General features: G+C 41.1%; 1 protein-coding gene across 1 annotated transcript in view; it reads right to left on the minus strand.

The window, feature by feature from the left end:
- The window catches only part of ATXN7 (ataxin 7), a 137850-nt gene that overhangs the window by 45128 nt on the left and 68377 nt on the right, over positions 1–24345 (minus strand). Inside the window, 1 exon segment of the mRNA XM_047747427.1 lies at positions 4876–4980. Within this exon segment, the coding sequence (XP_047603383.1) occupies positions 4876–4980 (105 nt within the window).

The raw sequence follows: 24345 nt of genomic DNA on the forward strand, positions 1-24345 counted from the left end.
CAAAAATACCGATTAACTAAAGGAAAATATGAAGTATCCTGGACTACTTCAAAACATTAAAACAACATCAAGAAATTATGATATTACTATGCAGTTTCCAAGAAAAAAAAAGAAGTCTATATTATGAAAGCAAACAGATCAATGAGAAACTGGGAATGCCACAATGACACTACCATCAATCCACAGCATTGCTCATATGGAAATCCTGGGTAATCGTTAGCTCCCAAAAAGGTAGTTTGGCTAGCAAAAAATTAATATCTCTTACTACTCTTGGTAATAAGCTGCTTACCAATTCACAATAACATTATCACCAACACAAACCAATTTATAAGCCTTGTTGCTATTGTGGCTTCCTTCTCTGCCCGAGCAGCAGTGGTTTTAAAAGGAACTGCCTGTTGGAATTTATAACAACTGCTTGGTTGTTCATAAAATCACAGATGATTGTCAGTAATACATTAATTCACAGAAGACTGCCCACACATTTTCACCAATTTCGTGCAAGGATAAAAAAAGAGAATCCCTCCATCGGCAGGTACGGATTCTTCCTAATACCTAATAAACAGACTATAACGGCCACTGGGAAGGATTTTGAATTTGAAAACTGTTTTTGGTGTTAACATGTAAGAATGGGCCTTTGGGAATTACAACAAAAAAACACATGGGTTCCCCCCAAAAAACTTTTCCTATTATAACCCCTATGCCCAAGGATAGAAGAGACACCGGCAGCACTGGGAACACTTCTTGGTACCGGAGACCCTGCCCACCCCTCCTTCCCTCCAGATGAGTGGTGTGTCGGTCCCAAATCTCTCCAGGGTCATCACATGGTGCCCCCCTCCACTTCATGCAGTTGCACCCAACCCCCCACATCTTCAAATGTCCTAACCTCCTGTTTGTTTGCCATCAGTCTTCTCCTTGGTGCTGCCTCACAGAGGGAAGTCCTTCAACATCTCCCAGCCGAAAACCTCTCTCAGAACACTTGGGCCCCACCTTCCTGCCAGGGACTCTTCTCTATTACAGCTTCAATATTTCCCTTGCAACCAGAGGGACCAAGCTCCCCCATGCAACCACACACACACCCAACGGCTTTATCAGTCCCATCCAAGCCCTTGAGTAGCCACAGAAGGTATGTGAGTATGTGAATCTTGCATTCACATCTTCTCATTTACATGTCTGAAGTGACCACCATTCCTTTCTCCTTCTACAAGTATCTTATTAGAAAATACTGGGTGGACTAGGTACTGGTACAGAAAAGGAGTAAAAATGTGATTTTATGGAACTCCCTCACCGCTGGCCCCAATACAGACATTCAATACAGAGAGAACGAGAGAAAGAAAATCATCTCCATAAGGTGCTGGAACAACTGTGTTGAAGTGCTTCTCAAAGAGGGGACCAAAAGGGCCCTTTGTGCCTATGAAGTCCTATGAGTCCGTGAGCAAGTCAGTGAGCCTTGCCCCAAGCTGCAGCTTCGGGATTCACACTGCCAATTGCCTTTCGCTCCCTTTTGATCTACTCTGTCACCCACCAATCCTCTCTGGAGGACTACTAAGTCATCACTCTGGGGCTAAGAAACCTGAAGCACTTCCCCAATGACACATCAAGGCCAGGGGGTCTAATGGGCACTGAGGCTGTGACAGCTAGTCCCAGCCTGCCTCTGCACATCGCTCATTCACGTGTGGGAACATCAGTCCCGGCCAATGAGGACTCCATTCAGTCCATCCCAGATAGCGTGGGATTCCCTGCCGCTGTGCTTGCTCACATCATTGCTACTGTCAACCTAAGACCACTAAACGTGGCTGTTCAGCACACCAACTGTGAAGTTATATACGGTAGCCCTATCTATCCCCATCAAAACACTTCCTGTTTTAGGGGATTAGAAGTGATTTTTAAAAAGTCTTTTCTGGACATCCAGATGGCCAAGAGACACATTAAAAAATGCTCAACATCACTCGGCATCAGGGAAATACAAATCAAACCACAATAAGATACCACCTCACACCAGTCAGATGGCTAAAATTAACCAGTCAGGAAACGACAGACGTTGGAGAGGATGCACAGAAAGGGGAACCCTCCTACACTGTTCGTGGGAATGCAAGCTGGTGCAGCCACTCTGGAAAACTGCATGGAGGTTCCTCAAAAGTTGAAAACAGAGCTACCCTACAACCCAGAAATCTCACTACTGGGTATTTACCCTAAAGATACAAATGTAGTGATTCGAAGGGGCACGTGCACCCGAATATTTATAGTAGCAATGTCCACAATAGCCAAACTATGGAAAGAACCTAAATGTCCATCAACAGATGAATGGATAAAAAAGATGTGTGGGGTGTGTGTGTGTGTATGTATGTACACACACACACACAGACACACCCCACACACACACAATGGAATACCATGCAGCGATCAAAAGAAATGAGATCTTGCCATTTGCATTGATTTTATATCCTGACACTTAACTGAATTCCTGTCCTCAATTTCTTTCATGAGGCCATTTGCAGTGACGTGGATGGAACTAGAGGGTATTATGCTGAGCGAAATAAGTCAGAGAAAGACAATTATCATATGATCTCCCTGATGTGAGGAATTTGGAAGGCAGAGTCAGGGTTTTGGGGGGTAGGGAAGGAAAAAATGAAACAAGATGGGATCGGGAGGGAGACAAACCATAAGAGACTCTTAAACTCACAAAACTGAGGATTGCTTGGGAGTGGGGGGTAGGGAGAGGGTGGCTGGGTTATGGACACTGGGGAGGGTATGTGCTATGGTAAGTGCTGTGAAGTGTGTAAGCCTGATGATCCACAGACCTGTATCCTTGGGGCAAATAATACATTATATATTAATAAAAATAATTAATAAATTAAAAGTCTTTTCTGCATCTTCCACAATGGACACGCATTACACACCTAAAAACTAAAGGAAAACATTTGCGTATGGGACAACAAATCCATTCTACTCTTCAGAATCGCCTAACCTGAAGGCAATTTTCTCCAAGAAGCCTTTTCATCGAAAAGCAATTTGTGTTCCTCCTTGTTCTTAAGGTCCTTGACTGTTTTTTGACGTTAAACACAAACCTGCCTGTACCCACAGTTGTACTTTTCTCTCTCCCTCATCCCTATTATGTGTCAGGCATTGTATGAGAACTTTACCATGTTGTTTCATTTGTGGTCACTGAGAACCTATGAAGTTGCTATTACCATTCTGACATTGTAACATAGGAAGCTGAGGTTGGAAAACTTGCTCAGGGCAAATGAACAACTTATGGTTCTTGCCAGTTTAAATTTAAATCCAGTCTAGTTTGGCTTCAAAATCCTGAACTCCAAAATACTTGGCAATTGATTAACTGCCTTTTCCAATACTAACCTCTATGACTGTTTATCAGGAAGACAGTATCTTATTCAGCTTTGTTCTCACTTTAGAGCCTACCCAGGGCTTCACTCAGAATCAGACACTCAGAAAGCCTTTTTCTGGTTACATAAAAATATCGATTCCTATGGGAAAACATGGTGGGATGTTGATATGATGGCATGCCTCTTAAAACAACTGTTGTCCCAACAAGCCTTTTTAAGTTTTAGCCTTAAAATGAATCTCAAAGCTATGCTGTCTCCTCAACTCTAGGGCCCCACATTAGCCTTAGTCTGTTACCATGTCTTGCACCTTGAACTATTCCCAGCTTCTACCCTTCTCCTGCAATTTATTCTCCGCAAATTCACCAGTGAGGTGGACCTGTGTTACTTACTTTCTTATAGAATAAGCCCTACAATGCCTCCAAGCTGCTTCTTACTCTGCCCTTCAAGGCTGTGCATGATCAGGGTCCGGTCCCTGCCCACAAGGGCAGACCTCTCTAGTCTCTACTTCCCTCCACTAACTACCCTCAACCTATGGCAGTCAACTGGACACCAGCTCTTCCCTCCGTGTAGGAATGCACTTATTCCAGATTGCCACACAGGAGGCTCCATTCCATCACTCACAGCTCAGGTCACCAGGGTCACCTCCTCAGAAGCTTTGCTTAAACACTCTATCTATAGAAGGATTCCGTTGTTATTCTGTCTCAAGCTTGCATCTGTAGTAACGAGGACAATGAGGAAACAACTCACAGTTGTTTAAAAAGTACGTCTAGTTAGTTCTGCCCGTCTCTTAAGCTAGGTTGTAAACTCCAAAGAGGTAAATAAGGATCATACTATACACATCCCCATGCCTGAAATAAGGTGTTGCTCTCAAATACTTCTGAGCTATTACTGAACCCAAGTGGGTATAAAACTAGTCTTTAGGTGCCATTATGACAAAGCAAAACCATCTTATTTGGATTCTTCCATGATCAAACACCCAGACAGCAGGCTAGGAGCCTAGAAGCCCAGGGATGGCTCAGGGGTTCATGAAATCTCTAAAGACACATTGCTTCATTTCTAAATACACGTGCGTTTTAATGGAAAAGATGTGATAGTTTCATCATATTCACAAACTGAACATGATGTCAAGCTGGATTTAGAACTTCTGAACTTGGAAGTTTCAAAATCACATTTCCTTTAAGAAGACATGTATCCACACTGTGTGTATATAATTTTACCAACCACTAAATTCCCAACCATGAGGTCTAGAAGGAAATAAACCTTTCACTATGCTGACTCAATATTTCAAAAGAGATCTTATAAAATATATTTTTCCTTGTGTAATTTCAATAAATTAGAAAATACACGTCACTTTTAATAAAATTCAGAAAACACCCAACATCTGATAGGTATTAACCCATTCGATGAATTAGAAAGCCTAGCTCCTGACAGAGGGAGGAATATTATAGCCTATCCATGCTGTAACTGGCCTTCAGTTTAATCCTGCTTTACCTTTTACCCTCTAATAATGATTTTTAAATGGTTAAGCACTTACCATAATGTGATTGAAATGCCTGCGGTTTGACAACCTGATTACAGTCGTTACACACCACCAAGTAGAAATCATCGTGGGCTGGACACAGACCAAATATTGGCATGTCTGCAACAAAGAAAGAGAGTATCACTCATCTGGTTCTGATTAATATGAAACCATTTAGCTAGCAATACTTTCTAAAGCTGTTGCCTTAAGATGAAGTACACCAGTTCAAATACTACTCCAGTGACATTTAAAAGTAACTGATGTGCCATCATAACTATTAAGAGAGAAATCAAATCAGGCTTACAGAAACACTGTTCAGAAAGTTAAAATAAAACATACCAAAAATCATCAGTATGAGGTGAAAGAGACAATCTATTAAAATGCAAACAATGAATACACTCACACAATAAAGCAACTTTAGATGAACTCCACCAAGGGTTATGGGTAAGAATCTGTACCACATAAAATGCTTAGCAATTCATAAAGCTGTATCATCTAATGGTTTTGTTTAACTATGCATTCTATTCCAGCCATCTGGTTTCTGAGTTCTATGGAACAGTTAAGAAAGGAAGCAGAGGTTTCACTGAAGAGTAAAACTGCTGGTCTGGTCAGCATGTAATACCAAAAAATTTATTTTTATACTCTTTTTTCGATCACAAGAACCTCTAGTCCTTTTGCTCACATACTGATGTCCCTGAACTCAAGGAACTTTGGTACAAACACAGTATTTCACACATTAATCTCAGTTTAGTTACTAGAACAGGGCAAGATACAAGTTGGACTCTTTATGGTTAAGAAGTTAATTAAAACACAAATGTAAAACTAAACTATCTGCATGCACACAGAAACTGAGTGTGACTTCATATGTCGTAATATGTGGTTAACTAAAAAGTCCTAACCATGAATAATTACTTAACAATAATCTAGGTAGGGAACAATGCTAACATTTCAGATTCAGAATCTAATCTCTTAAATATTTCAAAATTGGTGAATTTAGGGGTGCCTGGCTGCCTGAGTCAGTAGAGCATGGGACCCTTGGTCTCTGGGTCGTGAATTCAAGCCTCACATTGGCACAGAGATTTAAAAGAAAAAAAAAGAAAAGACAATTGCTGATTTTAAGTATTGCACACTATCTAGAATATCTGCGATGAATGGATAATTAGCACATTTCAATTAGACGAATAGTTTAGTAGACCAAATACCAAGTTTAAAGGAGAAAAAAGATCCAAAACTAATTGGCATCTGTTTTCTTTCCTGTAAGATCTGATTTCACGTTTTCTCCAGCTTGGGTGATCATGGTAGTTTTACAGGAAAAAGAAAATGCCCTGAGGAGATGTAAAGTGATCACAGTCTCAAAGCATCAAATGACTGATCTAATATCTACACATGGATATAGCTCAGATTTTCTTAAACAGTTTCTATTACACTGAACTGCACAGACTGCAGGCTATAAATCTAAAATATACCAGGGACCAACAAGCTTCTGGGACACAATGGCAGCACTGAGCAGTTTCTAGGTGCTGTGATCTCATTCTTTTCTCACAACTACCTAGGTCGACACCATTACAACCCCTCTAAAAAGGAGGAAACTGATTCACAGAGAGATGAAGTACTTTGTCTACGTCAGTAGCCGGGATTCCATTCTGACTCACAACAATGGCTTGGATCTGGTCCCTTGAAGATCAGAGGAACGTGATTTCTAGAAATTCCTTCCAGTTTCCACCTCCATTAAGTTGGAATGTCAGAGCTGAACACCTCTGATAAACTGATTAGATAATGCAAGAAGCTCCTAGTAGACTACAGACTTCTGTGACTAAGCTTAATAATTTAATGAAAAATAAGAACCAAACAAGGTGCTATTTTCCTTGAAAGCATGCCCACATTGAGATAAAAATAGTACATGTGGGAGAAAAGGAAAGGTTATATCCCTGCAATGATCAACACGTAATAAGCCATTTTCCAGGGCTACAATTTCTTGACATGACAGTTCATTTTAAAAATAAAATATAAGTAGTTCCCTTTAAGTTCCATATACCCTGTGCTAAATGCCTCCAATACAAGACCAATTAAGAAAGAAAATCTGAATTACAGAACACAGCATTCATTATTTACAGCTGTGAAGTATGAAATGTCTATAAATATCAAATCAACAGTTTAATTAATGAAATTGACTCAATTCGTTTTATTAATTAAATGGTAGTTAAAACAGCATTAAATTAAGTGGTCTCACTTTAGATTTAGGCGACTGCAATGTGCTGGTTTTGTGTGGTTTCCCACAGCACTCAATGTTAAGCAACGCTGTTTAAAATATATCACTTTCCCAGAAACCAAATACTTTGGGGAACGAGCCCCCTCCCACCCCTTTATAAATAAAACAACTTTAAAAAATTAAGAACTGTACTGATCCTTTCAAGTAACAGCAATTCAACTAAGCCACAATAACCTTTCTATAGAAAACTGTTCTTTTTTGCTGTGATTCCTTTCTTCCTTTTTCAAGATTCAGAAACACTAGTAAAAATAAGAAGGTAAGGTTCATTCTGTAAGGGACCAGGAATCTATACTTCTGGAAAAACTTCCAATTTCCTCAATAACTTAAGACCGTGTGCAATCAATGATGACATTAATGAGGATGAACAGTCGGCCTTTACTGAGAGACAGCTATGTACCAGGCCCTGTGCTAAAGACTTTATATATGGTCTATCCTATAATAAAATCCTCATTTTACTGATAGAGACATAAACTCGTCCACTATCACCCACCAAGAAAGCATAACCAGGACTCAAAATCAGGTGTGCTCCATGAGCTCAGTTCTTAATATCTCACCAGCGTATCACGCTCCCTAAAAAGCCTGCCTGGGTGCGTGAGTGCGTGCGCGTGTGTGTGTTGTGTTCACACACGTGCACGATACACACACACAATCCCCGTGGAAGGAAACATAGTGCACTTAAATCCAATTCATGCTACCCTCAGAAATCAGGTTCCAGTTATGAAAATCTAAAGCGACTTTAATTTTAGCTTTCTAAATTCTTTACTTTCAGAGATTCATATTTGGAAGTAAGCTAGAAGATACAAAATAATTTCAATAAAATGTCTTCAGGAGAAAAAAAAAAGAGTTCTATATCCTTTTTCTGTACTGGGACATTCCAGAGGCCTTAGCAACAGGAACAGAATGTGGAATGTTGTGGCAACAGAGAAAATGAAATTTTTGTGAGAGACAGTATGTATGTTTCTGAAATATTTTTAAAGCTTAAGTTTATAATCAGCCTATCTACAAATTAACATAAAAAACTTGCCCAAATGCAAGGAGGTAAAAGACTGAATTACTCCGGGAAAAAAAAAAAAATAGAATTGATAAAAATTAGTTATTATTGAATTTCTTTAAAGTTCATAAAATATACTGTAAACATACAACTTAGACTATTATATACTTCAAAATAATGAGAAGTTTTTAAATTGTACCTGACTCCAGGGATTCTGAAGCAGTTTGAAAGAATGGATTTTATTGTGTGTAAGCCCTAAATCTTTTTCAGGATTCAGGTCACTCCAATCTTCCAGTTAGCAAGTAGCCCAGCACCCACATCTAGGCCATCATGTACTTTGGAGACCCCAGGCCAACACACTGGGAAGGGCTGGGTTTAAGCACATGGACACATGAGCATGTGTGCAGAACCTCCACAGGCAAACATAGAATGAAGGCTCTTTGCCGAAACCAGACCCTAAGCAGGAGGGAATGTATTCAGTTACTTTGGTGCTACTATCCCCATTCTGAGAACTGAGTCCAACAATAGAACATGTGTTTTGTAAACAAAGCATTCTACCTTTGCAGTACCCTGGGTGTCTCCCTTCTTCCATGCTCCCCAATCCCCACATGCCAAAGACTCCCACATTTCCGTCTCTAGCCCAGATGGCTCCTGAGCTCTGTCTAGACTCATATATCCAACTGCCTACTAGACACTGCCATCTGGACGTCTTGTATACATCTCAAAAGGAAGAAGCATGTCCAATAGAACTCCACTTTCCACCCTGCCCTGTTCCTGCCCCACAAAACTTTCCCTCTCGTGGGTAAATGACTATCCATTCTCCTTGACTGCTTAAACTAAAAACCCAGGTGTCACCTCTGACTCCCCCTCCCCTCATGATTTTCAGGCCACCAGCATGTCTGCTCGGCTCTACTCTAAAATCTGCGTCCACTTCTATTATCTACGCCACTGCTGTAGAGCCTTCCATCAGTACCTTTCTGACTGGCTCTGGAAGAAGTCCATCTATCAGCTGGTCTACAGTCTCCTCTGCATGGCTGCCAGAGTGACTCTGAAATTCTCCAGCAGATCACATCACTACTATTAACATTTCTCCAGTGGCTTCCCACTCCTCTAGGAATAAAATCTCAGCCCTTACCACAGCCCCCAGGGCCCTGCCAGATATTCATCCACCTCCCTCTCGCTCTGTACCCTGATTCCCTCCCTGCTCCTCTCTCCTTGGCTCACTCTGCTCCGGGCACATGTCCTCCACTCTCTCCTAGACCCAGAAAGCTACTTTCAGCTAGGCTCTGCCCTTTCTCTTCATCAGATGCCTAGTACATTCACACACTGTCAGGTCTGGTTCAGCTGTCTTCCTGTCAAAGGGCTCCGCCTCTTCCGCCCCCCAATTAGTTACTCTCCATCACAAATATTATTAGCAGAGTGGCTAACAGAGAGGATCACTCCCATCACTCTGAATCCAGTGTGTCCTTAGGCAAGTCTATAAGCTCTTCGAACTTCAGTTTCTTCATGTGTCAAACGGTAATGATAAACAGTATCTAATTTACTGGGCACTTCACAAGACTGAAAGATTAAGAGAGTTAATATGGGGCACCTGGGTGGCTCAGTCAGTTAAGTGTCTGCCTTCAGCTCAGTTCATGATCCCAGGGTCCTGGAATCAAGTCCTGTATCAGGCTCCCTGCTCAGCAGGGACTTTGCTTCTTCCTCTCCCTCTGCCCCTCCCCCTGCTCATGCACTTGCACTCTCTAATAAATAAATAAAATCCTAAAAACAAAACAAAACAAAAAACAGTTAATACATGCAAAGCTCTAGGAGACCTTAGATAGCACTCAAGCAACAGACCCCTTCCCAGCCTGTGAGAGAGGAGTCACACACCCACACTACTGCTCAGAAAACTAAGGTACACAAACATTAAGACCTTATAAGCTAGTAAGTAGCAGAGTTGAAATTTGAACCCAGATGTGCGGGGCTTCTGTGCCCTGGCTATTTCCAATGTTCTCCCAGAAACACTGCCTAAATCTGCCTCCTCCATGTCACTCCCACTGCCGATACCCATGGTGGTGGCCACCACACACATCACAGAACCAGAGTTTCTTCCCTTTTCTGGCTCCTCTACCCAACTGCCAAAGCTATAGACCTATAAAGCATCAAAGCTGTTCCTCTCCTTGAAGACCTCTGCTGGCTCCAAAATAGGGCTGGGACCTCTGACTAACCCCTCTTCAACCAAGGCCCCAGTACTCTGGCTTCTCCCATCGCTCTGGCCTGAGGCAACCTGCTCCAGTCTCACGGCTGCCTGGCCTTCAGAGCCTGCCTTGTCTTCCCACAATCCTATCTTTTGGCCAGAACAGTTCCTGTTGCATGCAAAGAGTTCCCCTCTTCCTCCTGGAACTCCCACATTTAGTAAGAACCAGTTCCAGTGCCCTCTCTGCTGTGCTCTTACTCACACCATTCATTATCCCTCTGCAGCCCTTCGCTCACTGATTTATGACTTACGAATGTAAGTTACATGCAGACACCTCTGTAGTCCTGCCTGACAGACAACTCCTTGCCTTCCCCAGCATGGATCCTGAAGATGAGCTCTCGCTGTGTGCTTATGATAACCAGCACTGAGAACTCTTCCGTAGCTTCCGGTTGCTCTTAGGATAAAAACTGGCCCACGAGGCCTTGAACATCTTCGACCTGCCTCTCTCTCCACGGGCTCTTTGCAGCTGGCCCTTCCGGCCTTTGATTCTGGAGCACATCATGCTCTCTCCTGCCACAGTACCAAGGTACCTGCTGCTCCATCTGCCTGGAACCACCACCTTCTCCACATCATCACCTGGCTTGCTGCTTTACTCCATTCCTTCTCAGCCTTGAGGTCATGGTCCTGGAGACTTGGCTAGGCAGACCCTGTTACATGTTCCCAGAGCAATGCCTTAGTTATTAGCCTTGCCACAATGCACCATGTCCAATTTTTAACAGTCCATCTAGCCGTGTGAACCTTGAAAAAGTTCTGTATTTGTCTGGGTTCCTGCTGTAGTGACAGTGCCTGATAATGCCTAACTTGACCAATAAGAAGCAGCAAATAATGTGTGTCATATATTAGCTGATGAATAATAAGTGAAATATTAAAGTCCCTGTGGGGCCATCATAAGTCAAGGTTATAATTAGGCCTTTATGTCATTGAATGACAGAGTCATCCACTAGAATTGGGCATACCATTTAGTGATACACACATTCAAGGGTGAGAAGGTTTCCCATTCCTGGAAGCCATTTCTGGAAAAAATATGCATTTCAGGGTCCGATTCTCAAACATGCACATCAGCAATTTCTCTTTCGCTAGTATGTCAGTGCAGTAGCTAATGGCAGTTGTGGCGTCACTACTTGGATTCAAGTCCTTATTCTCCCTCTTACTGGCTGTGTGACCACGGTTTTACATTATTTAACCTCTTTGAAGATTTTATTTATTTATTTATTTGAAAGACAGAGATCACAAGTAGACAGAGAGGCAGGCAGCGGGGGGGGGGGGGGGCATGCTCCCCACTGAGCAGAGAGCCTGATATGGGGCTCGATCCCAGGACCCTGAGATCATGACCCAAGCCAAAGACAGAGGCTTAACCCACTGAGCCACCCAGGCACCCTTATTTAACCTCTTTGAACGTCAGTTTCCTCGTTGGTAAAATACAGTTAACAGGACCTATATTTCAGAGTGTTATTTTGAGGTTTAAATGAACTATCCACGGGGAGCACTCAGGGCTGAGCATGTTGTAAACACTCAACAAATGTGAGCAAAAACACAAAAACACAAAAATATATATATACTACCAATGTCTGCTGCAAGGGCCCCAGCTCTAATTAAACTCACAGAAGATTGATATATACACAAATAGGGACTATTTTACAATGGGAGCTGAATTCTCCAGTGGTCTCATGCTCCTACTGCTGGCTACACACTCCTCCCTGTTAAGTGACAAAAGGCAGCGGGGCAGCAGCGGAGGCTCGCTGGCACCCCTCTCCCTGTGGAGGGTCAGAGCCCATGCTTCAGAGTTTAAGCTATACCTTTGCAAGCCGGAAAGAATGCAAGGTAAGTGAGGAAGCCACATGGTAGAAAAGGTCACTCTGGCGTGAGTATAGATCAACTTAGGTAATGGCAGGGGGGAAACAGATCGAAGACAGTGATCCCTAAGGGCTGATGCAACAGACCAAGACACAAAATGTCTGTGCAATGAAAATAGGGGAAACCTGGCTGAAGACAAGCTCTGGAGGACCCTGTCAAGCCCTCAGGAGATTGTGCGTGCAGTGTGAGGCCACGGGAGGAAGCCAAAGATGGGTCCGCAGCTCCTTCCTCACTGCAGCTAACTTCACGTTAGCTGACCATGGGAGACACTGCTGGAAGAACTTTGTTTGCAAAGACAACAGAGCTTCGTGGTTTAAGGCACAGCCTCTGGAGCCAGATTGGCTGCATTCAGATCCCAGCCACCTATGAGCTCAATTTCCTCACCTATAAATGGGTCAAGTAATTATAACCACCTCGTAAGTTGAAGGGACTAACGAATATAAAATGCCTCAACAGTGCAAAGTATTTTAAAATGTGAGCCATTTTTTTTTATCATCTTCCCTATCACTGCTCTCTGGTCTTAGATCTAAACAGTAGCTATGCTCCCTTCCACCAATTCCAACCCCCACCCCGACAGCAACCAGTGATGTTTTTCCATTAAAATATCACCCAGTCTTCTCAACACCTTAGTAGTTCTCCAATGTATTCAGAATGAAAACCAATACCTAGAAGGCCTTGCGTGACCTCTGCAACCTCAAGACATATTATTCACCCTATAATTTCCACTCCAGAATTCTCATCTCCTTGACAATTAAACCAATATGCCAACCAATTGCTGTCCCACCTCAGGGCCCTTGCTACTTCTGTTCCCTCTGTCCGGAAGGCTTTGCCTGGCTGGCTCCAGGTCTCAGCTTATATTCCAACAGAAGGACCTCCCCTGAACACCCCTGTTTGAAGCAGCCCCCTATCTCTTCAGATAATTCTTCTCTTTACTCATTAGTTATTTCTTATTTGTGTTTTGGCTCTTTGGCCTAAGAGGTAAGCTCCATCATGAGGGTGGGTATCATACCTGCACAGCATAGTGCCTGGCACACAGCAGGTGATTAATTAATCAAAAATTAATTAATTAATTAATTAATTAATAATTTGAGCAAGCCCTCTTCATCAGACTTCCCAAGTTTAAATCCCAATGCCATCATCACTCACTAGGAGTGTGACCTTGGGCAAGTTCCCCTGCTTTGGTATTCTCATTCATAAATCAGAGATGATGCTAGTAGCTAACTTAATGGGTAGTTATAAGGATAAAGTTAGTATACATAAAGATCTTAGAACTGTGTCTGACATGTGCTAGGTCTGCCTTACCTATTTTGATTCCAATTATTCCTACTTTTACTGTCAGTGAGCTACATTGGCCACTGCTTCCAATCTCTGCCATCTATAGCCAGCACCTCTTATGATATTATGTATTAAGTACTTACAAGCATCATGGCAAGTTCTCTATATACATCATTCATTTATTCATGCATGTATTGAATCCCTGTGATGCCTAGACACCACCGGAGTACTGGATAGGTATCAGTGAACAAAAATCACAACAAGAAACCCTAAGAAGCATTAATACATAAGGCAAAAGTAGTAAGTTTATAGTTACTGAATGCTTCCTATGTTCCAAGTACAGCGTTAGGTATTAAGTCATTTGATCGTCACAATACTACCTGCCTTTCAAGGTTAGTATCCCCACACTTCACAAAAAAAGCAAGAAAGGCACAAGATTACCTGCCTTAACTCACAGAGTCAGTAGATAGAGAAGCCGGGATGTGAAGGTGGCTTTCAAAAGTACATGTTCTTCTCCAGCTCAGGACACAAGCCTCTCCATTATTCAGTGCCCTCCCTAACTCTCTCAGGATATCTCTGCTCTTCTGCCTTTAGTCAAAGTCAACCAAGGCAACCTATCAGAGAGCAGGCTGCTTAATCTACCTCTGGATGGTCTGCTCTCATTGCTCCTCAAGGGTTTCCTTAGATACTAGGACACTCAGCCCCGCTGGTGTCTGAAACACTTCTAAATAATCTGACACACCTGGAAGGCTGGTCTGCAATACTAAGCTTTTACTACAGTCAGCCCCAAATTTATTTCAAATGCTCTCAATTCTAGATAATCAAAAGTAATATCAATAATCTAAAAAAAGTTTTTATTTGCTATTAAATGAGCTTTAATATCTCAACTGGGAAATGACAAAACAGAATTTTATTTCTAACCTCCACACACTCTCCCAAATTAAAGGAAAAAACAGACTTCCTTTGACCGTAAGATGTTAAACAATGGAACCAACTAGGCACACAAAGGCCAATCAACAGCCTGCTAAGATATATGTGGTTTGGGGCCTTATTTAAAAGTAATCAATAAGGACTGGATTAAAAAAAAGAAAAATGACATGTTTTAAGTCAAAAAGTAATGAACCAAACAGCAGAAGCCCAAAGAGTTAGATCAAAGAAAATGATCCTAATATTTTGAATCACTGACTGAGTGGCCAGCCTTACAGTGACCCTCCACAGATAAAAGTCACAAGTGCTAATGTTGTCACTGCTTGTACTGGAAGTGAGATACAGTGCCTGGGACAGAAGAGAGGAGGCAAATAGCAAAATCCTAGGAAATCTGCATTAGGGAAGTACGTCAGGCTACAAGGGTGACCAACTGGACAGTACCCATGACAAGCTGTCTCATGTGTACCTTAAGCTACTCAAAATACAGTCAGTAAATTCTGACCTTTCAAATCAGAACTCAAGCCTGAAATGCCATGTGTTCTAAATCTGGAGGTGCCTGCCAAAATCCTTACTGAATCTGATTTGCAACACTGCCATTCAGCTAAGCTTGTAGCCCATGGGTAAGACGTGGGCTAAAACAGAGGCTACCCCTTTGCTGGTATTGTAATCTCAAGAGAAGTACTTAACCTCCAAACAATGGTATCTGTCTCCATAGACTGTTGGGTTAAATTAGACAACTCATTAAAATGTTTAACTCTATTCTAAATACAGTAAGGAGAGTATATATAAGGACTCAATAAAGAGTACTGTTGATTTTACCATCATTATTATTTCATGACTCAATACCATTCCTCCTTTTGTTCAAAAGACAGTCAATACAACAACACTTTATCTGCCAGTATCTTATATGCAGAAAATCCATGGCTCTCTTATAACTAAGTACAGCTTTAACTATGGAATAGCACTGCCTACTGACCTGTTTTTAAATGGTTGGCTTTATACACACCATACCCTGGGCCACAAAACCAACCTCAACAAATTCAAAAGATCTGAAATCATACCACGTATGTTCTCTGTCCATGATGGAATCAAATCAGAAATCAGTAAGAGAAAGATAACATTAAAATTTCCCAATACATGGAAACTAAAAGGACATTTCAAATAATCCATAATCAAACAATGTAATCAGAACATTAGCAGACTAAGGAAGAAAAATCATACCATCATAAATGATGCAGAAGTTTTTAGGATAAACCACCACCACCTCATATTCACCTCATTCACATATAACCACCTCTATTCGTAACTAGGAATAGAAGAGACTTCCTTAACTCGACAAACAACATTTACCAAAAAACACCTACAACTAATACCATACTTAATGAAGAAAGATCATATGTTTTCCTCCTAAGCTCAGAAACAAAGCAAGGATATCCACTCTCACCACTATTTATTTTTTTAAGATTTTTCATTTATTTATTTGAGGGAGAGAGAGCATGAGAGCAGGGGGAGGGAGAGAAGGAAAAGCAGACTCCCCACTGAGCAGGGAACCCAGTGCAGTGCTCAATCCTGGGACTCCAGGATCATGACCTGAGCCGAAGGCAGATGCTTAACCGACTGAGCCACCCAGGTGCCCCTCGCCATTGTTATTTAGCATAATACTGCAAGTTCTAGTCAGAGAAATAAAGCAAGAAAGGGAATTAAAAGGCATACAGATTGGAAAAGAAGAAATTAAGTTGTCTCTATTTGCAGATGACCTGATGGTCTATGTAGAAAATCACAGGAACCTACAGAAAACCTCCTAGAATTTACCAGTTTAGCAAGATGACAAGATACACAATTGCTTTAGTCTGTTTGGGCTGCCAGAACAAAACACCACAGACTAGGTGGTTTATAAACAACAAACACTTACTTCTCAGAGGCTGTAATGTCCAAGATTAAGGTGCCAGCGCATTCCATGTCTGGTGAAAAACTGCTTCCTGGCTAATAGTCCTCTTTTCCGTGTGTACCCCATATGAACAAGGGGAGGGAGCTCTCTGGAGCCTCTCATATGAAGGCATTAATCCCATGAGGTCTCCAATTCTCATGACCTAATTACTTCCCAAAGGCCAAGCCTCCAAAAATCACTTACATTGGGGATTAGGTTTCAACATATAAATTTTGGAGGGGATCACAAATATTTAGCCTATATACAAAAACAACAAAGATCAATGGTCTTTCTACATACTAGCCATGAACTTGTGAAAGCTGAAATTAAATAGCTAGTCTTCAGCTAGCATGTTAAGCATGTTATTTGCTTTACAGTATAGTTGAGTATTATTCAACAGCCATGTGGCTGTGATGAATGTGGCAAACTAGAGATCTGTATCTTTCCTAAGTACCTTAAGGGGATACTATAAAACATAATTAGCTCATATTTATAAAGTCTTTAAATATTTTACCAAAAACGTGTCCCAGAAGGTTGACTTTTAATAGACAATGAAAGACACAGACTTTTAATAAATGTCAAGTTTGGTTGAGATTCATCAAGTCAGAGAGAAAATGGTTATAGATCCTCTACCTTAATGATTACAATGAAAAAGAAAGTACATACAACTCTATGTTCACCCCCAAAGCCCCCTGCAGCTTAAGAATGACCCATGGGGGGCGCCTGGGTGGCTCAGTGGGTTAAGCCGCTGCCTTCGGCTCAGGTCATGATCTCAGGGTCCTGGGATCGAGTCCCGCGTCAGGCTCTCTGCTCAGCAGGAAGCCTGCTTCCCTCTCTCTCTCTGCCTTCCTCTCCATCTACTTGTGATCTCTCTCTGTCAAATAAATAAATAAAATCTTAAAAAAAAAAAAAAAAAAAAAAAGAATGACCCATGGACCATACTCTCCATATCACCAAGAACCTGGTTAGAATTACAGAATTTCAGGCCCTGACCCAGACCAACCAAACCAGAGTCGCTTTTTAACAAGATTCTCAGATGGTTTACATAAATGTTTGAGATGTGCTGAAAATAGAGCATCATATAATTTGGACTGAAAGCTGAATAATGTTAACAATATTGGAGAAATTATTCATAATATAATTCAGATTTTTTTATCTGTCCATCTATCAATCGCATCTTGAGCATACTTGCTCAAATGTATATTATTCAAGTTTAGACTAAGTATATGTGCATTGTAAATTATAATAAAGGTATACTATATACTGTACAATGAGTATATTAGTCTGTAGTTTCAGTCTTTGGTTTCGGTTATCAGGGTACTGGTCTCAGAAAGAGTTGAGAAGTGTTCCCTCTTTTCCTATTTTTTAGAAAAGTTTGTGCAGGATGGCTGTTAATGTTTTATACATTTAGTAAAATCCACCAGTCAAGCCATCTGGGCCCCAGTCTTTTCTTTGTGACAAGTTTTAAAGTTATGAATTCAAATTCTTGTACTAAGTCTATTTGGATCTTCTGATTCTTCTTGAGTCAGTGTCGGTAGTTTGGTAGTGTCTTTCTAGGAATTTGTCCATTTCATCTAAGTTATCCAATGTGTTGAAACATAGTTGTTCACGGTATTCTTTTATAACCCCTTTCTGTTCTGTGAGGTCATCTAATTCCTGAGTGAAATCTAGCTGAAGGTCTGCCAATTTTATCAAAATCAAAGCCTTCCAATCTTGTTAAAATATCAGCTTTTGGCGTCACTGATTTTATCTTTTTTTTTTTCTGTTCTCTAGGTCATCTATTTACACACTAATCTTTATTTTCTTCCTTCTGCTTGCTTTATGCTCAGTTTGCTCCTTTTTCTAGTTTCTTAAGGTAGGTTAGAAGAATGATTTGAGATCTTTTTTTTTTTTTTAAGATTTTATTTATTTATTTACTTGACAGAGAGAGAGAGAGAGAGAGATCACAAGTAGGCAGAGAGGCAGGCAGAAAGAGAGGAGGAAGCAGGCTCCCTGCTGAGCAGAGAGCCCGATGCGGGGCTTGATTCCAGGATCCTGGGATCATGACCTGAGCCGAAGGCAGAGGCCTTAACCCACTGAGCCACCCAGGCGCCCTGAGATCTTCTTTTTTAAGAGAGCGGTTTACAGCTTTAAGTTTTCCCTTAAGAACTGCTTTAGCTGTGGTACAAAAGTTCTGATACATTGTATTTCATTTTCATTAACTTCAAAGTATTTCTAAATTTCTCTTGTGATTTCTTCTGTGACCCACTGCTTATTTAGGAGTGTAGTGTTTAATTGTGAATTTCCCAAATTTCCTTCTGTTGTTAATTTCGAATTTTACTTCTCTGTGGTTAGAAACCATACTTTGTATTTACCTGATTTCAGTCTTTCTACATTTCCTGAGGCTACCTACAGATGGTCCTGGAAAATATTTCATTTACATTTGAGAAGAAGGTGTATTCTCCTGTTCTTGGTTAATCTAGGTGGTTTATGTTTTTCAAGTCTTCTATATCCTTGTTGATTTTCTGCCTAGCTGTTGTATCCATCGCTGTGAGTGAGTTATTAAACTCTCCAGCTACTATTGTTAAATTGTCCATTTCTCCTTTTGGTGTCAGGTTTTTTTCCTTCATGTATTTTAAGATTCTGCTGTTAGGTACTTGTAGCTCTATTATTGTGATGGACTGACTTATTCAGATTATATGCCCTCCTTTATATCTAATGACATTTTTTTTAACTCTATTTTATCTGATACTTGTTTAGCCACTCTAGTGCATTTGTTCACTCTTCCTCTCTCGGTGATCTCTACACCCAAGGTGGGGCTCAAACTCACACACTCAAGATCAAGAGCTGCAAGCTCTTCTCAGTAAGTCGGCCAGGCGTCCCTGCTCTAGTTCTCTTTTGACTGCTGTTTGCATGGTATATTTTTTCCAATAACTTACAACATATTTCTTACTTCGAACCTTAAGTATGTCTCCTGTTGCTAGCATATTGTAGGGATTTTTTTAAAAAATCATCTTCTGCCAATTTCTGTCTGTTGATTAGCAATCTGTTTACATTTAGCGTAATTACTAGAAAGATAAGATTTACGTCTGTGATTCTAATTTTTTTTTCTAAATGTATTGTGTCTTTTGTTGTTGTCATTTCTCCATTATTACCTCCTTTGTGTTAAACTGCAACTTTTTTTTTTTTTTTTGAGAGACAACAAGTGCAGGGTGGGGAGGGTAGAGGGAGAGAGAGAATCTCAAGTAGGCTCCACACTCAGCATGGAGACTAACGCAGGACTCAATCTCACAACCCTGAGACCATGACCTGAGCTGAAACCAAGAGTCACACACTTAACTGAAGGAACCACCTGGGTGCCTTCCTAGTATACCTTTTGGTCCCAAATTATTAATGGTTGGCTTGGGGATTACAACTAACAACTTCAAACAATGGAGTCTGAGTAAAACCAACTTAATTTTAATATATAAAAAAGCTTTGCTTTGACATGACTCCAATTTGTATCCCACCCCACCCCACCCCACACTGCCGCATGTGGGCCATATTTTGCTGTTTCTCTGAAATTCTTGTAATTTTTTGTTGAAGACTAGACAAATAATATAATGTGGCAACTCTGGAAATCATATCCACCTGTCCTTGTCGTTTGTTTAGCGATTTACCTGGTCTAGTTGTTGTAAAGTCTATATTCTCTGTTATGTGTGGTGAGGGCAAAAGTCTGTGTGTAGTTAGCTAATTATTAGACAGGAATTTCCTTAAATTTGTTGAACCAGTGAGTCTCCGAGCCCTTGCTAAAGGGCTCTATGTGTATGCTGGAGCATGCCTTCAATGATCCTGAGCAAGCATTTTACAACTTTTCTTCAGCCTTCACTTCCTACTTGCCTAGAGCCTCAAGGTCAACCAGAAGTAAGAGATTAGTGCTTTCTCAGGTCCCCCAAATGACATCTTTTCCCCAGTGTTTCCCACATAATTTGTTGGTCAGACTGTAGTGAGCCTCAACTGGTATCACCACCTCAGACAACTGCAATGGTCAATGAATGCCACTAATTTTCTTTCTTTTCTTTCTTTTAAATAAGCAGGGCACATAGTGAACCCTGAGCCAGCTCAAGTAAAGGCAAGTTCTGGGAATGGAACTTTTTAGGGAGCTACTACACAGTTTAAAGAGTGACAAATGCCTGGGAATAGGACTTTGGGGGAGTTCCAAACCCCTTCTGTCCCTTCTGGTAGCTTCTAGGCTGCTGATTTTCACAGTTATCATAGTTGTAGGGCAGTTGGTTTTCAAAGTTACTATGGAGTTGGTGGTGGGGTTTGAAATAGAGTGAATTAAACTCCCCCAGAGTCTGCTGTATTTACAGAGACTCAGCTTTCTTTCTTGTGTAAGTCAACAGATCCCTCCAGTCTTAATTTTCAGAATGCTGACAAAGTTAATTTCGACAATTCTTGACAGTGTTCTCACCATTTTTATGGAGGAGAGATTTTCAGGGGTCCTTACTCTGCCATTTGGAAGTGCTTACTGCAAGAGTATCATTGAACTGTTTACTATTATTTTCAGCACTGCTCAGACTACAGTGTGGAGAAGGGAGGTTCATGGTTCAAAGCAGAACTGAGAAAACCAGACAGGAGCTGTTTGCAATAGTACAGCTGAGAGACCTGGAGTAGTCTGGACTTGGGGATGGCAGGGTGATGGCACAGAGAAGATTCTGCGATATTTAGAAGGAATTGTCACCATGACTTGGTAATGGCCTGGACACAAGAGTGATGTAGAGAATGATGCCACGTCTCCTGTCCTGTAGAACAGGATGGATGAGTGGCACCAGTGGTACCAGTCTCTGAAAAGGAATTCTGGAAGAATGCCAGGTCTGCGAATGAGCAACATACACTTGGGACATCTGAAATCTAGGCACCTCTGAGACTTCGAAAAAGATGCCAAAGAAGCCTTCATCCTGAAGACTTCCCCCAATTTTAGAGAAATGTTCTATAAATTCTAAAACATTGGTTCCTCCATATGGGAAACAAACAAACAAACAAACCCCCCCCAAAAAACAAAACAAACAGGCAAGGCATAAATACGAAGTGTCAATAATTCAAAGTCACCCAGGAATTAAAAATATGGTTCCAAGAATGATGAGAACCAGGCATAAATGCCTAAAACTACTCACTGCTTACACTCAAGTGAATTAAAGCTTTCCCCAAAGGCAGCTATATTTAAAGTGAAATTACAATAAAAAATAAAGATAAATCTTCCCTTGTGTCTGAAAAGATGCTGTTGAACTCGTACACATGTCAGTTTAATGTTCTCATTGACGCCTGTGAAAACAGCTCAAATCAATCAGATTCGTTCACGCCTCCACTCATTCCACAAATATTAGAGGCTTCCTAATTGATGGCACTTGGTCTGACCTGGGAGACAGCTGGATCAGACTAGGTCATCAAAGTGCCAATTGTTCTTTTGGTTGTAACACCAACTTTCATGAGTATCGTACATTTTTAGCTCTATAAACATTTCCGGTAGTCCTCCCGTTCATGCAGGAAACTCACTTGTACAGCTGCTGTCTCCAGGTGGGTATGGGGAGGGGAGAGACTTATAAGGCACACTAAGGGGAGAAAGAAAGAGGAGTGCTGACTGCTGGTTAATTACTTCAACTCCTAACCTCTCCTAATGTTACAAAGGCTTTTTCTGTGTAAACAGATTAGGTGTAGTTTATTACTACTGGGAAATATTTAAGTATCTCAAGTTTGTTCTGTTAGCTCATTTCTGCTTCAAAAAACTCTAGGAGCTAATGGGCAATAGCTTCACCAGAAAGCTACGTGTGGGGGCACCTGGGTGGCTCAGTGGGTTAAAGCCTCTGCCTTCGGCTCAGGTCATGATCTCAGGGTCCTGGGATCGAGCCCCGCGTCGGGGTCCCCGCTCAGTGGGGAGCCTGCTTCCTCCTCTCTCTCTCTGCCTACTTGTGATCTCTGTCAAATAAATAAAAAGAAAATCTTAAAAAAAAAAAAAAAGAAAGCTACGTGTGTTCTCTTATCTCAGTCGTACTTCTTTAGACTGTGCAGCTAGATTCCTTGTCCTTCCAGGGCAAACTGGTCAACACACCTGAACAAGGTACTCAAAGCACAGTTTCCACAACCGTGTGCAAATAGATGTGGTTGGCAGATAACACCCTGCGTAGCCACAATTCAGAGCGATGCCTCAAGTTAAACACCCATTTCCCCTCAGTTGTTTGTCTGAGTGCTTCTAAAGTAAAACGTCAGACGAATGTTTAAAATACAGTATGATAACAATAGTCACTGCATCACACATTTATTGCGCACTCACTGGGCTACACAGTGTACTCAGCTCTTTACACGCTTTATGGCTTTATGTTATGTAATCTTTGCAACAACCCTGCAGTAGAGGTACTATTATTAGCCTGCTTTTACAAATGAAGAAACAGGCATGGAATGATTAAGTAACTCACCCAAGGTGGCACAGCTGGCAAGAGATGGGTCTGGAGTTAAAGATGAAATCTAGTTGACTCCAGATCCTAGTCTCTAACCAGCACAATGACATGTCACTGGTTACAGAGCTTCATTCCCTCCTTCAAAAGTATTCGCTAAGGGTCCCACTAATGTCACTTCTGGGCAAGAGTAAACAAGAAATACAAAGATCCAACCCTTGTGGAATTGACACAGCTTCTGACATTAGGAGAGCTGTTTCCTTTAAGACACGTGGGTGGGCAAAACTGTTCACATACATTACTTTACACATAAATAAAACTCACCACTGCCCTAATAAATCCCAATTACCTTAAAGTAATGGTATATAAAAATTACACTGAAAATGATTTCAGTAGATGCAGGTGGGATCTCAATATGTTCGAAAGAAGTACAAAGCATTCAGCTATATTCTTAAAAGACTAACATGACAATATGCACTCTCTCCCCTCATTCAACACATCACGAAGCACTTAAGACAACACAGAAAAAGAACTTTATGTACTAATAAATGGAAACTAACAAAGTAAGCTTTTTCACTCCAGTAAGCCTTTATTTTATTTTAGTTAACATATTTCGGTCCTCCCTCGTTTCAGAAAAACAGCCAACGCGCTGCCTTATTTACGTCTATGCTTATCAGTAATGACATGTCCATATCTCTGCAAACAGCTGGTTAATTAATTTGTACCCCTATCTTCTGGCAGCCTGCCTGTGCAACCGAACAGCAAAAATAATTACACTAGGCTAAAGTGGGAACATTTTCACTCTTCTTTTTGAGATTTCTTATCGTGGCGCTTGTTGCCTTTTTTTAAATGGGTTTGAGTTGTAGAATGTTTGCAAATCAGATTAAAGTTATTAGAAGACCATGTTTCCGTTCTTCACTCCAGCATGAATAAGCAATCAGGAAGAAAATGAACAGACTGAAAACTGACCAAGCAGTCAAAGGCATAAAACTGGGCTGAGTGGAATCATGGATGAAGACAAATCAAGCTCTATAGCAGGAAAGACCTTCATCTCTTTCATTACATTAATCTGAGATTAATCTATCAACACAAATTTACCTAGAACCTACCACAAGCAATCACCAAACCCCATGTGAAAGTCAAGTAAGAGATCACTGGGATCCTGTACCTGACACCGCAAATCACAGAATTTCTAATTAGGGATCACCTTTGAAACAGTCTCCAGGGATATATGTCTAGTACTTCAAGGCAAACACAACAGTCCCCCGAGCCCGGCTTAAGCCCTCCTAACATATAACTGATGTTATAGTTTCCTGCATGTCTGATGATTTTCATCTGTCTTGATTTTAACAGTGGAGTTCCATTTTAAGAGAGAAATTGGCTGGTTAGTTTCTAACATCAGTTGAAATCACCCTTGAAAATGTCTCAGATGCCACGTGGAGGCCAACCAGGAGGTCCCACACAGCCAGTTGTGTCACTGATGTTAGAACAGATGGCTGTTCCCACCAAATGAAATAGATGGCTTGTATTCAGGGGCCTTACTGTACAAAAATATCCATGTAATTCAACACCAGAATCACAGGACAATGAGAT

This window comes from Lutra lutra, chromosome 1, assembly GCF_902655055.1.
Source record: "Lutra lutra chromosome 1, mLutLut1.2, whole genome shotgun sequence".
Taxonomy (NCBI): Eukaryota; Metazoa; Chordata; class Mammalia; order Carnivora; family Mustelidae; genus Lutra; species Lutra lutra.